Below are 13,851 nucleotides of genomic sequence, written 5' to 3' on the forward strand. Positions count from 1 at the left end.
AGTAGCGAGATTAGTTTCGGCATTCTGAAGCCAATATAGTAACCAAAGGCTCTTGATTCATCGTTCAATAGGGCAAAACCAATGTCTCCAATTTCATTTGCTTGGTCTGAGGCTCAATGTATCATCGCACATCCGAGTCCTTTCAGAGTGCTCAATCCTCCTTGTAGAGCAATTTCCATCTACCTTTTCATTACACTAGTAAAAATATTTTACGCACCGCGCACACGCTTCAGGCCTTTTTACATGACTCAGAGAGATCTCGATTTAGATTTTCGAGGAAAGTTCAATTTTCCACGGGGTGGCCCAAGACTCGCTGTACTGTTACAATGCCGAAGATTCAGAAGTGTCTTCGGAGTTGTTTGGTGATCGAGTGTGCGAAGCAGAACATCGGCAAGAGGTCAAGCGTAACGAAAGAATTGGTCATTGATGTATCCCTTGACAAAACGAACTAGTTGCATTCCTCCCAGTATCTCTCCAGGAAATAAGAACGAAAAAGATCAAAAGCATGACACTAAGTTTTGAGATGACTAAAACGAGAGGAAAAATTGCGCAAGGCCTAGGACAACCACGCTGGCGAGAGCGGCCCGCCACACTCCTCCTCCAGGCCGAGGCGACCCATCACTCATCTTCTTCGCGCCTGCTCTCAGAGAATCGTAGTCCACGTACTCGCACATGATGTTAGTCGAATTTCGATTATCCGTAATGTTTTTTGCGTCGGCCCCGTTAGCTCCGATATCGGTGAGCTTCATGTTGGTCAGGTTGGAGATGCACCCGGGATAAGCCTCAGCCATAGCTATGTCATTTGTGAAGCAGAACATGAAGCCGCACCCATGATCATATTCGAATATGTTCTCGCCGAGTCGAGTTGGGCAGCAAGGTGCAAAGTAGTCCATATCGGAACCGGTTTTGCGCAAGATTCTGCTATTATAGCAGACAACGGACAAGTCGAAGTCTGTAGGAGGTCGACCGCATCCGTGTCGCAATAATTCCCAGGATGTTTGGACCTGTGCCCCGGAGTATCAGCTAAACGGGACGGAACACAGGAAGCACAGGGGGTGAACAGAAAGCGTCGTTTCATACAGTCCCACCAGGGCTCTGGCCCGGTTGGTAGATGATGGTCATTGTTGCTTGCGGTGTGTCTTCCAGGGAGCCTGTGACTTGTAGCGTACTAAAGTGGACGCTCGCTTGGACCCCAAGCTATTTGCTCCGATTGGGTGTATTGTTGGGTACATTGGAGATACAACGAAGGACAGAATGAAGTGAACCGTCGACGGTGTTTTAAGGTGAAGGCGGGATTGGCATTCAAGACTTGGTTGACGAACTCATCAACAAATGACGTAGGTCTTGTGCAAGGCCACCCAGAGCATGCCCGTTTCCCCAAGTATGCACTCCATCGGGTCCGATCTGCCAAGACATTCAGAACCAACAACCAAATTGAGTGCGACCTTGCGGACCTGTGAGCTGCTGTGCTCGGTCTACTGATTTCCCCTCTCCGCCCTCTCCCCATTACTAGTGGCATGCGGGGCCTTTGCGTTTTGTTTGCTTGACGTGTCGATCGAGAGAAAGTTGGACATAATACCAAACTAGGTATGCGACAAGCTGAAATTAAGCTACGTTGAGGCTGCAATGAACCCCATCAGTACCCACCTATATTGTTACCCTCTGCCCGGGGTTGGTTCTAGACTCCAGTCATGCTAGGGAGAGGGAGAGGGAGAGATGACCTTCCTAAAGCGGTCTACCAACAACCAAGTATTGGTCGCGGGAAGATTCCGCTTCGCACCGCCTTGCAAGTGGTCAAATCGAAGTTCAAGTTGGTCCGGGGCGAAGAGCACCTTTGAGGCAAGATATGGCCAGGGGAGGCCGAGCTAAGTAAAACGCAATGAACTCATCTATTTCTGTTGATGGGAGAAGCCGGAGGTACCACACTCATTGGATCAAACGGCTCTCGGTGGCCTTTAGACCGACTTCTAGGAGCCCGAGCAGCGCTGAAGCCCCTCATATTTTGAATTTCTTGCAGAAGCAGACACGTCAAGCCAACAAGATCCATGCCAAGCACAATTTTCCAAGATTTCTCGTTCCAACGACACTACTTCCGTTAGAAACCCGGAACCTTTGCTCCAAAAGCGAGGGGGTATACGAAGGCAACGTAGCGTTCGAAGTTGCACTCGAAGAATAACCAACAGACATCCGTGATCCGTGGGGAGCAGTCGTGATCGCGATTTGGAAAGGAGCCAATGCCAAAACACCTTCCATTTCAGGTGTCGAGGCATTCTTAGAGTGTTTGTTGGCGGGTTTGATGTAGTACTGGCAAGCTGTTCAACTTCGCCGCCGTGGTTGACGATATCCAATAGATGATCCGTATCTTTGGCCGTTGGCAGTGAAGCCATAAAGTCGACATGTGCAACATTCTCGCAAGTGAAGCGGAAACTTTGGACTAACACCGAGCTGGCGGAAAGAATGCCATGGCGCCGACTTGGGTCTATTCAGCTCAATGAGAAACCTGATCCTTAAGCTTAGAGATATGAAAAGCATAAATACCAAGTGTTGACCTAAAGTAAATGGGAGACCGTGTTTCCATTTCATCCTCTCTTCATCTACTGCTTCATTTCTGCAAAATTCCAACTGCCCCCACTGCGAATTTCCACACAGAGAGCCGTCATCCAACATGCGTCTTGCTCATTGCATTCTGGGCTTTTTTGCCAGCTCGACGGCGTTGCTCTTTCCTAGAGAGCCGGCAGGAGTGGTTACCGCCGACCGTTACTCGTCTTGCACGGCTGATCGCGGGTGAGTTCAGTTGATATTCGCTCCAATTTCAGTACTTTGAGAATTATTCTGACTTACGATTCGGCCAGCTATGTCACCGGCGACGCCAACCTTGCGGCGCACTGGCTGTACACCAATGTGACACGTACCGGCGGCCTCCGACTTACTCAAGGCGAGTGTGTCTACGGGCGCCACAACACCACCATCGTCTCTCTCTGCAATGGGGCTGCCCGGAACCGCACCGTGACTCAGGGAGAAGTCAGACGTGGAATTGAACAGCTTCAGAAGGACTGTGGTGCAGATGGCGCATTCAGCGGTATCCATGTGGTCAACAACCTGACCTTTTCAGCTTATGGCGTCTTTGGCGGAAAGGACCTGGCTGCTCCCCAAGACAGGAGCCCTGGTGGGTCATTTCGGCTGCACAAGTTCGCAATACCAGCTTGCGAAGCGGCAGCGTTCACTGGAGTGGACAGGTATGATTGCCCCCAGAAAGAAGGGCACACCCTGAACCCCGATGGCAGCTGTGGGGAGACGAACCCAGATAACGGGTGCGCTGTGTATTGTGAGGTGAAGCGGACCTATTTCGTTGGTCCGGAAACCTTGATTGATGGACCTGAGGGAGACCGTGCATCGGCAGGGCAGAAGATCAATATTGTCAAAGGCAAGACCATAACGGTAGGTGGTGGAGTGTCTATTGGAGTAGAGGGGGTTTTAAAGGAAGTTATTGGCGCTGGAGTGAATTTTGAATGTAAGTTACTGAGTTTGAATGGTTTTTCCCCTTATTCTTTTCTTTTTGCTTTCTTTTCTCCTTTTCCCCCTTTTTCTTTTTCTTTTTCTTTTTCTTTTTCTTTTTCTTTTTCTTTTTCTCTTTCGTCTTCTTCTTTTTCTCTTTCGTCTTCGTCTTCTTCGTCTTCGTCTTCGTCTTCGTCTTCGTCTTCGTCTTCGTCTTCGTCTTCGTCTTCGTCTTCTTCTTCTTCTTCTTCTTCTTCTTCCTTCTTCTTCTTCTTCTTCTTCTTCTTCTTCTTCTTCTTCTTTCAAGTTTACGGTTTGTGGACCCTGAGCTGATCTCTTGACCAAAGACAGCATGGAAGTATCGACAAGTACTGAGCAAGAATGGGAGGGGCAACCTTCTACTGACCCCAATGTTTGGGCTCGATGGGTCACATTCGCTAAGTATGTGGAGTCTTGCGGATCCGTCTCACGGCGAAGGCATATAATGGCCTCGGTTGGGCCGCCATCTCAACCGGCTCTTTGTGTGGACGATTTGGAGACTATCCCCAACGTTTGCTCCATTACCCCCTGGATCAAGGATGGCAAACCGCAGGCTGAGTATGTGCAAAGTGAGTCTAACCCTCTGATTGCCTTGTTGGTCCAGGCCTCTTCCCGCCTTGGAGTCTCCATTCTTCTTCTTTCAATTCTCTCTGGAACGATCCTTCAGAACTGACAGCATTGCAGGGTGGGAGGACAAGGACGGGAACGTGCTGCCTATGTCAAAGCAGAACCCCAGCTACAAAAGTCTTTGTAATGGGGATAAGGGGGTCGGCGAAGCTTGGGTGTGTGCGGCAAGTCCCGAGACGAAGTGATGGGCAGATTTACACCGCAATGGCGGCCTGAGGTGCTGAAAGCTGCTTTGCAATTGTTTGAGAGCACCAGCCAAGAATGGAGGAGCTGGAATACCACTCACTTGACATTTCGATACATAACGGGTATGTTTTGTGCACGTCTGTTTCAACACTCTCTTTCTACGGCTACGGTTCTTCAGTTTTTATTTTTCTTCGACTTGGTCTTCTTAGTTATTCCTCTTTCAGCTTTCTTCTTTCCGTCACTCCTTTCACGGTTATTTGTGTTCTTCCTTGTTTTTCCATAGCAGTTCAAGAAATAAATTTTATGGCCTTAGCGCCTCCCAATATTGATTGATAGCAGCTGCTTTTCAATTGTACGTTTCGACATGTCTCTTTAGCATCGGAAGTTCACTGTTTCGCCAGACTTGCCTGTCTTATCTGGACAGCGGGTCGTGGGGGGTTGGCGAGTCGGTGACGTGTCGTGTTGATTGGTCGAAATGCCCCACCGTCCAACTCATCACAGCCAAGGCAGCACCCATTCGCTTTGTTTATCAACATCAGCCGTCACCCGACGGAGTTAGACATCTGAGAAACCGCTGTCAGTTGACTGCACCGCCACCAGATTTATCATGGAAGGGTTTTATCTTGAAAACACGCCGTTGTACGAGGCACTGGTGAACAATTTCGAACCACGACCCCGCCCCCGATCGGGAGCCACCGGAACCCCCTCCATGGTTGTCAGCGTGAGGATACGGCCGTTTCTCGACCAAGACGTGACAGCAGGCTTCCCGTGCGCATCCTATCCTCGCACAAATCAAGCTGGTGTATTGGACATCCACGACCTTTACCACCATCCCAAAGGCCGGCCTGTTCTCAAGTCTTACAGCTATCAGGTTGACAACCTCTTTGGGCCCGAGACGACAGAGCAAGAGATCTACAATAGCCACATGGATGATTTGGTGTCTCTGGCGCGGAACGGAGGGTGCGGCACCATTTTTGCTTATGGCCAGACAGGCTCTGGCAAGACCTACACCATCAGTCGGCTCGAGCAGCTAGTGGTGGAGTCCTTGGTTGAGAAAGGCGCATCTGAGGAACGCCAAGTCTTCTTGACCATCATCGAGCTGGCTGGCAATCAGGGCTACGACTTGCTCAGCGATCGCAAGCCCATCTCACTGCTGGACAACGCGGCCGGTGTCACCCAGCTTGGTGCAGAGGAGCATGTCGTTCAGGGACGGGACGAGATGATGGACGCGATCGAGCGAGCCACATCCTTCCGCAGGACAAAGCCGACGCTGAAGAACGACGCGTCGTCGCGGTCTCACAGTATCTGTCGTTTTCGCATTCTCGACACGCAGTCAGGCACAAGCGGATTCCTCTACCTTATCGACTTGGCGGGCTCCGAGGCAGCGCGCGATGTCGCGGTACATGGGCCCGAACGCATGCGCGAGACGCGCGAGATCAATGTCAGTCTGTCGGCGCTCAAGGACTGCATGCGAGGGAAGGCAAAATACGACGCTCTCGCATCAACTACGTCGGAATCTGGCACCGACGGGAAGCAGAAAAAGCCTCCTTACCTGCCATTTCGCCAGAGCGCGTTAACGCGTGTCTTGAAACATGCTCTGGACCCCTCTGTCGACGGTTCCAAGACCAGGACCATGGTTATTGCCTGCGTCAATCCTGGACTGGCCGATGTGCCGATGACGCGAAACACGCTGAGCTATGCGGAGATGCTGTGCGGGACGACGCCTTCTCCTGTGGTGACTACCGTTGCCAGTAGCCGGGTTATTAGCAGTGTCAACGCAAGCAAGCGTCGGTGAGGGGCATATCGGTTCTGAGAGAAGAACCAAGCTCGGTAGTTGGGACGACATCGAGTAGATGGATAAGAAGAATTGCAGTGGGATTCATAGCCCTATGCATGCTGCGATTAAGCGATTTTGAGGCAACCCATGATTTTGCAGCAAGCGGCAGACTTAAATCACTATGACAAGTGTCAACCATGGAACAGCCAAAGTTTATGTTGGCACAACAGATTTTGATCGATTCTTTAGTGTGACCCAAGACGCATCTGTGTCATCGATGTGACGAGTGAGGTATTTACCTTTTCCATGTACTCGAATCTCTCCCGTGTCATCATTTCAACCATGTACAATCTTTCCATCTCATTCGAATCCCACGATCAATCCTCTCGAGCTCCAACTTCTCAAAACAATCGCTCGCCTCGCATCGACACTTCGTACATGCTCAATATGTCTCTCTCCACTAGGCCATGCGAACCGCACGAAATGACGTTCTCAAGCAAGCTGCCTTTTCTCGGCGTCGGCACGCCTGCTACCACCTGCCCCGGCCCCGAGTTCCGTCTTTTCAGCAAGTTGCCCCAGGAACTACAAGACCAAATCTGGGATGCGGCGCTGCCGAGACGCGAAATGCCTCGGATCAACTTCGGCTCTCTCAGAGAGGATGTTCATAGCGCGGACTCGATATTGCTGCTGAGCGACAAGAAAATGTTCAAGAATGCGTACAAGTCCAGGATCCTGAACCCATCAGCCTTGACGAACGAGAGCACCTTTCGTATGACTTGCTCCGGTTCGCGTGCTGCTGTGTGGCGTCGATATGGCCGTGACCGTGCCCTGGGCTGTCTCGAAGGATGGGTCCCGTCCGAAGACCTGGGCTTCTCGATGACGCGGAAGGGCTTCAGAGATTATATCTTGGCATACCCCGACGACCTGTTTTGTGTGGGAAAGTTTGGTGTAGGGTCTATGACTTTCGGCTCGTTCTCTCGAGACTCGATACACTCCGTCATGGCTACCTTGGGCGCGATTGTCTGGAACATCAGGTCCACCGGTGTCCGCGAAGTGGCCTGCGAGTTTGATACTACACACGTGAATTCCCTGTCCGCGCACCGGCTCGACGACCTGGCCCAAACGCTCGCGGAGTACGTCATGGGCCTCGACATCCGGATCTGGGTCATCGACTACCGCCTGGAGCGGACATCAATCCGGCCCCGCGAAGATCGGTGCCGGTTTCAGGGCGACCGGTGCCGGTTTATCGAGGTGCTCCGAACGGACACAGAGTGGACATGGAGAGGCGGCCCGGCATCGCCCGATGTCTTCCAAGTATTGAGGGCGGTGGACGTCGAGTGGCGCATGCAGGCCACTGGGGCGGTGCCACCCATCTCATTCCCCCGAGGGCGTGTTCAGGAGTTGCTCCCACTCTTGCCGAGACGAAGCAGTCCGAGGCCAGAGTTTCGAATTCTGGCGTGTGAAGTGGATGGCTGTGATTGACACAGCTGGAACGTGGGCGCTCTTTACACAGGAAGAACTCATTTGTCCTATTGGGAAGGACACTATGTGAAAGACCGGCCAAGTCTGCTCAATTAATTGTCTCATTTCGAGATCTTGCAGACAAGTGCAGATGTGTCGTGTCACGCGGCTTGAATAACGGGACCGCCGAGCCGCCATCGTGGGTGGAACCGGGCCGAGTAGTTCTCGCCGGCGGTCTTGGGTTCTTAGTCCCGTGCGCTCCAAAGAGTCATACCAATCTCACATATAGCTCAGTGCTCGAGCCGACCGCGCCAACTGCAGCTTTTGCTTATCAAATTCTGTACAGATCTAAAAACCATGGGCTCTCAACTGATTGGCAAATTCGCAAAAGTTGCGGCGGCTGCCAGCGCTACCGCAGCCGGATACTACGCCTACCGCGTCTACCGCAACACCACCGCGATTGATACACCAATCATCGCCTCCCGCAGCATTCCTGACTCCCTCCGCCAGTCATGGACGGTCAAAGAGCTTATCAACAGGAATAATCACCCTGCGGTGATGGATTCTCAGTACACTGAGCTCGCTGCACGATTTCGAGAAGTCCCGGATACGGTGCTACTTGCGAGATTCCTACGCGGGTTCTTTGGTGGCTACGTCTTTGGGCCTGAACGGGTAGCACTTAAGGCCGTAGGGATAGACTTGGTCCATATGTCCAGTTAGTGTCTTGCTCTTACCTAATGAACCTATCGCCATGCTAACCGAAAGCCTAGGGATTCAAGATACAGCACCGGCCATCTGGTCCACCACCGAGCTCTCCGATACGGCTCTGCCAGCCCTTCACACCAAGCTCTTTGGTGCTTTCCAAGTGGTTGAGATCACTCTCGGTGAGAGTGAGAGCCACGTAGATATCGTCTTTGGATCAGACACCAGCGAGTTTGGAGGAGTGCACCGCTTCGCCATCCAACGGACAGAGTCGTCTGTCCAAGTTCACTTGCAACACCTGGTCTGCAACCCGACGAAGCCGAAAAAGTTGTCTCCTGAGATTCTTCTCGATTTCCACTTAGTGTACGCCAATATGCTTTTCCGGGAGTCAATCAAAGCGATCACTAGGTGAGAGGAACGTCGATGTAAGATTATGAGCATGTACGATATTGGCTGTATTAGACTCTGCTTAAATTACCCCTTGTTGGTATCACAAAATAGCGCTTCTATTCATAGATTAATCATAGACCAAATAGCCATCTTCTCTTCTTCTTAATGTAGTCCTCCTCGCTCACGTCGCTCTCCTTCATGACACTCAAAAAGACCCTCTCCAGCGTCGGCGCTCCAATGCTGTAGTCAGCCAGACCCAACTCCTCCTTATGCGCCTCCAGCGTCTCGATCAAGCGACCAATAGCGCTCCTCTGCTTCCGCCCGCCCACTGCACCTTGTCTACCTTCTGAGGAAGTAGGAGTATTAGGAATGAAGAACTTGACCTGGCCTCCCAAGCTCTCACCACTGAACGCCACACCCTCAAACCGCTGCCGCACCCACTGCTCCACGCCACGCATCTCCTCCGGACTAGACTCGGGCGCTGACCGTAGCACCAATTCGACGTGGTAGACATTGCTATACCGCTCCCGCAGCGTGCGCGTTGTGCCCAGCGCCAGCAGACGCTTCGACAGGATCGCCACGCGCGTCGCCAGCGCATCCGCCTCCTCCATCGAGTGCGTCGTCAGCAGCACCGACCGGCCGGGCACCACGGCCGCCAGTAGGCGCCACATGGCGCGCTTGGCCGCCGCGTCCATGGCCGAGCTCGGCTCGTCGAGCACCAGCACGTCCGGGTTGCCGACGAGCGCGACCGCCAGGCTCGTCTTGCGCTTGTTGCCGCCCGACAGCCGCGACGCGAGCTTGTCAGCGTGCGGCGCCAGGCCCAGCCGGTCCAGCACGGCCTGCACGTTGGACTGCGGCGCGCCGCGCAGCCGCGCGTAGAGCTCGACGTGCTGCCGCGCCGTCATGAGGTCCAGCGCGTCGACCTGCGGGCAGACGCCGAGGGAGGTGTGCTGCGTCGAGGTGAGGACCTCGACGCCGCTTACCTGGATGCGCCCTGTGTCCGGGGACAGCTGGCCCATGATCATGTTGGCGAGGGTCGTCTTGCCGGCGCCGTTCGGCCCCAGCAGAGCGAGGATCTCGTTGCGGCCGACGCCGAGGGACACGTCGTCGACGGCGACGTTGTCGCCGAATCGCTTCGTGACATGCGACAGGCAGAGGAGGTCTTCTGAACCGCTGACCTGGACGCGGGCGGCTTCTTTGGCGATCGCGCTGGCCGTCCCGGACATGCCGTCCTCCGCTTCGGGGGCTGGCTCGTTGCGTCGGAGCAGCTGGCGCAGGGACTCGAAGCTGTGGCTGGACTCAAGCCAGACGAGGATCAGGATGAAGGCGATGACTTGTATGACGAGCAGCAAGATCGGTCCGCCGTAAGCATACATAGAGATCGGGTTGGTGACCATCCCACTTTCGCGGCAGCAGATCTTGCTCGTGTTGAAACAGACGGCCAGAGCCTTCAGCAGATTCATCGTTGGCATGAACAGACCCAGGATGAAGGCAACCAGATCTGTCGCACCCTCCAACTTGTCGGCGTCGATAAAGATGCGCGGGAGTAGGAAAGTCACCATGGTGATGATGTACATCAAGATGTTGATGCCGAATGCTGTCGTGAAGGCTGTGAGTTGAGAGCGGCAGCTGCGCGAGATGATGTAGTTCATGACCATCATGGCTACGCCATAGAGCAAGGATACTGGAAAGAGGTTTGCTGGAGCTAGAGTGCTTTCCGGAAAGATCAGAGCGACGGAAAGGGTGAGCGCGATGGAAATGAGAAAAACGGTGATGAGGTCGAAGAGCAGATGCGACATCCACAAAGGAAAAGGTCGGACACCGTGGGCGTATTGCAGGGCTCGGATGTTGTGGGACTTTTCGTAAGCCGGGTAGAGGGCGAAGAAGGATGGATAGACTACAAAGAGAAAAAGCACAATCTGTTGATGCGGTTAGCTCAGGAGCTGAATCGATAGGTTACTGTCAAGACTTACAAGCACCCAAGCAAGACTGCCATCGCCATCTCCCTACATATGGTCAGCTCAAGTCGTTCGGAGAAAATCGGGCAGGATTTACTCACCGATGAGTTGAGGGTGCTGAACGAACCAACGCCGGCATCAATTTTGACCTGCGAACGGAGCGAGGAGAAAAGGTTCATCATCTGCGTTACACCAAAGACGCCATACTGGGTGTTGTAGGCAATGGTCGGAGGGTTTTTATCGTCGCCCATGAAGACACCTCCGTAATCGACCAGCACGGACTGATCACTGATTGTCTGCATAAAACTTTTCAAGTCGGGTTGGAAGGAAAACTGATCGTCAAAGGAGGACATATTGAAAGACTGGCCGATCGGGAAAGTCGAGGCGACCTTGACTAAGGTATCCCTAACGGTGGGTGGTCCGATAGGCATAAAAGAGCGGGAACCCCTGAAGTTGAAGGAATTCCTGAGTGAAACACGATTCGAGAAGGTCCCCCCACCGATGACTTGGTCGCAAGTCGGGCGCTTGAACGTTTCTGAGAACACCGCGCCGTAGATTTGGGAAGGGATGACGGAGGGGAGAACCAGGGCCATCAAAGGAGCCAGCCAAAATCTCGGGAGAATAGTGAACCGCTTTCTAAACAAGACCAGAATTTGATAGAGAGCCGAAGTGGGTTTCCCTGGGTTGAGGATCACTCCAGAGCGTTGCTGTTTGTCTCCCTCAAGTAGATTGGACATATCTGACAATTCCGTTGACAGGGGTTTGGTGGTTCCCAAATCTGTCTTTGCTGCATCGTCGACATCCTGCGTGAGATTCAAGAAGACGTCCTCGATGGTCGGGCCCTGCATCGCGATGTCCTTCTGACCTGCAGCCTCCAATTCCGTGATGAGCTCTGCAGCAGACTTGGAGTCCTCGGTGTGATAAATCACCTGGTCTTGGTGGGTGGTACAGGGCACATTGAGATCGAGAAGCGTCCCTGTCTTTGGAACAACCACGCGATACCCACCTCCAAAGCGGTTCTTCATCTCGGCGCCGGATCCCTGAGCCTTGATCTGGCCCCGGGAAAGCAGCACAATGTGATCGGCGAGCACCTCACCCTCATCGAGAAAGTGAGTCGTGAAAATCATGGACCTCTTGGAGCGCTCTGCGAGGATGATATTCCAAATGACTCTGCGGGAGACAGGGTCCAGGCCGGTCGTGACCTCGTCCATGAGGCAGACTGTACTACCGCCGACAAACATGCAAGCGAGTTGCAGTTTGCGCTTCTGTCCACCACTGAGAGTGGCTGAACGGCTGTGTATTTTGGAAGTGAGGTCGCAGGCTTCGATGAGCTGAAGTATTTCTTCGGGGCTTTCATGGCCGCCTTTTATCCCACTCCAGTGTTTGACGTGCTCGAACACGGTCAGCTTGGGCCAGAGGAGGTTCTTCTGTGGACAGATACCTAAAGTGAAGACGTCGTGAGCAATAAGAAGCGCAGAAATGGAGCGATACATACGTACCAAGCTTTGTTGAGGCTGCGTTGATCTGGACGTGTCCAGCTGTTGAGCGCTGATTACCGCCGATCAGCTCTAGTGTTGTTGTCTTCCCAGACCCATTCACACCCAGCAGGCAGAGGATTTGGCTCTTGCGTGCGATGAGATCCAGACCATCAACAGCGATAACAGTCTCGGACCGGCGACCGCAACAGAAAAATCGGCGCAGAAGTGATGGGGCGTATTCCTTTCTCAGAGAGGTAGTTTCCACAGCCACGGATGATGCCTCGGTCTCAGGGGTTGAAGACAGAGATCTGCGCGTGGAGCTCAGACCGTGCATCAAGTGCTCCGCAAACACAGCCAGAATCGGATACCCGAGAATCTGGATGAACAGAAGGAACCAGAATACCCATGAAGCCACGAGGTATCTCTGATTTAGCTCTTGTGCCTGTTCAAGGTAGGCAGCCGAAGACATATCGACAGGCGAATCTAGAAAGGCGAAACGGCTCATGCGAGAGAGTGCGTAGATGAAGTTCATAGCCGGGAACAGCAACGAGCATAGAACGGCTGCCCCAGTAGTCAAGGTACTCTTGGGTAGACTGTCAGCAGCAATGGCTGCAAGACTCACGAATGATACAGTAACCACTATCCCAGATATGCTGCGGCCGGAGAAGAAAGCGGCGCCAAAGATGCTGGCATTGGTTATGGCCATGCCGGTAAAGATGGACCAGAAAATGGGAATGGCGGCATTCGAGGCTTTGAAGAGGGAGTACCAGTACACTGCCAATGACTAGATTTCAGCATATAAAGTAATCAGTGTTCGCGGCGTGGGTACTGAAACCTACAAGATCCAAAGACGATCCAGGTGGGAAGGTAAAGAATGTTCAGCGGCACTACGAAGCCTATCACGCGAGCCACTGGTTTGCCACCCATTGCGTCGATCAGCTGCGCTATGCCTAGCTCCCTCTCGGCAGCGATGGTGGTGACGGCATGGAAGATGATGGGCATGTAGCTGATAAAGTAGATGATGATGAATATGGTCGAGAAGGTGTATGCAAAATCCGCCCGCCTGTACTTCTCCATCTGTGCGGCCGTCGTCGAGGTGTACGTGTAGGCCGACAAGCGGACATCGGTGGCATTGGTGATGGCATTCTCGATGGCAAACTGCATCGGGAGCCACAGGGTTTCGAAGGTGCTATCGTGCGCAAAGACGTTGACTCTACCCACGGACTGCTTGCCGGGGTCGGTTCTCATGGTGTAAGTCCAATTGCCCCTCCCTCCGGAGGTCAGCGGCGAGTCTTCAAAGACAACAGCGGCATGGCATGGCGAGTAGCCTCGGCGGTTGACAACACATTGCTTCGTAAGATCGTCCTCGCTGTTGAGTTTGACAATGCGATCAGAAAAGCCTCCAAGAGGCTCGACGAGGTTCTTGATAACTCGATCGACATCCGGCCCCATACTCGAGTTGGAGACAACGACGAATTGCTTGTCGGTAGGCAACACACTTCTAAAGTCTTTCAGAGGTGCCGGGCTTCCGACCCCATAGCCTGTCTGCGCATTACCAATGCGGTTAAGGTTGACGAGAAGCGCAAGAATGAGGACGGGGAAGATGTATGCTGCCAGGAGAGTTGATATCCATCTTCTACGCAGGAGAAGGATGTTTTTCTGGATCAATGCTTTGGTCTGCTGCACCAAGGGAGCCAGTCCCTCGGGCGGAATGATTTCCAGAGCCATGATCGAGTTC

The 13,851-nt window shown here is 53.1% G+C and overlaps 6 protein-coding genes across 6 annotated transcripts; 4 read left to right on the plus strand and 2 right to left on the minus strand.

Moving 5' to 3' along the window:
* Positions 1–527: 527 nt before the first annotated feature.
* On the minus strand, positions 528–893 carry E0L32_006286 (uncharacterized protein; the record flags this gene model as incomplete). Its single annotated transcript, XM_031140903.1, has 1 exon — positions 528–893. One exon carries the CDS (start codon positions 891–893, stop codon positions 528–530), a length of 366 nt encoding a protein of 121 aa, XP_030995024.1.
* Positions 894–2,665: 1,772 nt separating this feature from the next.
* E0L32_006287 (uncharacterized protein) lies at positions 2,666–4,207 on the plus strand (the record flags this gene model as incomplete). Its single annotated transcript, XM_031140904.1, has 3 exons — positions 2,666–2,784; positions 2,853–3,511; positions 3,843–4,207. 3 exons carry the CDS (start codon positions 2,666–2,668, stop codon positions 4,205–4,207), a joined length of 1,143 nt encoding a protein of 380 aa, XP_030995025.1.
* A 747-nt stretch (positions 4,208–4,954) lies between these two features.
* On the plus strand, positions 4,955–6,142 carry E0L32_006288 (uncharacterized protein; the record flags this gene model as incomplete). Its single annotated transcript, XM_031140905.1, has 1 exon — positions 4,955–6,142. The coding sequence occupies one exon, from the start codon at positions 4,955–4,957 to the stop codon at positions 6,140–6,142; it is 1,188 nt and encodes a 395-aa protein (XP_030995026.1).
* A 324-nt stretch (positions 6,143–6,466) lies between these two features.
* Positions 6,467–7,606, plus strand: E0L32_006289 (uncharacterized protein; the record flags this gene model as incomplete). The annotated part of the gene is made up of 1 exon (XM_031140906.1): positions 6,467–7,606. One exon carries the CDS (start codon positions 6,467–6,469, stop codon positions 7,604–7,606), a length of 1,140 nt encoding a protein of 379 aa, XP_030995027.1.
* A 336-nt stretch (positions 7,607–7,942) lies between these two features.
* E0L32_006290 (uncharacterized protein) lies at positions 7,943–8,699 on the plus strand (the record flags this gene model as incomplete). Its single annotated transcript, XM_031140907.1, has 2 exons — positions 7,943–8,300; positions 8,356–8,699. 2 exons carry the CDS (start codon positions 7,943–7,945, stop codon positions 8,697–8,699), a joined length of 702 nt encoding a protein of 233 aa, XP_030995028.1.
* A 109-nt stretch (positions 8,700–8,808) lies between these two features.
* E0L32_006291 (uncharacterized protein) lies at positions 8,809–13,841 on the minus strand (the record flags this gene model as incomplete). The annotated part of the gene is made up of 5 exons (XM_031140908.1): positions 8,809–10,596; positions 10,651–10,683; positions 10,737–12,076; positions 12,135–12,887; positions 12,953–13,841. 5 exons carry the CDS (start codon positions 13,839–13,841, stop codon positions 8,809–8,811), a joined length of 4,803 nt encoding a protein of 1,600 aa, XP_030995029.1.
* Positions 13,842–13,851: the final 10 nt, after the last annotated feature.

The sequence above is a fragment of the Thyridium curvatum genome, assembly GCF_004353045.1.
Source record: "Thyridium curvatum strain D216 chromosome Unknown NODE_35_length_383278_cov_80.659980, whole genome shotgun sequence".
NCBI classification, from domain to species: Eukaryota; Fungi; Ascomycota; class Sordariomycetes; order Thyridiales; family Thyridiaceae; genus Thyridium; species Thyridium curvatum.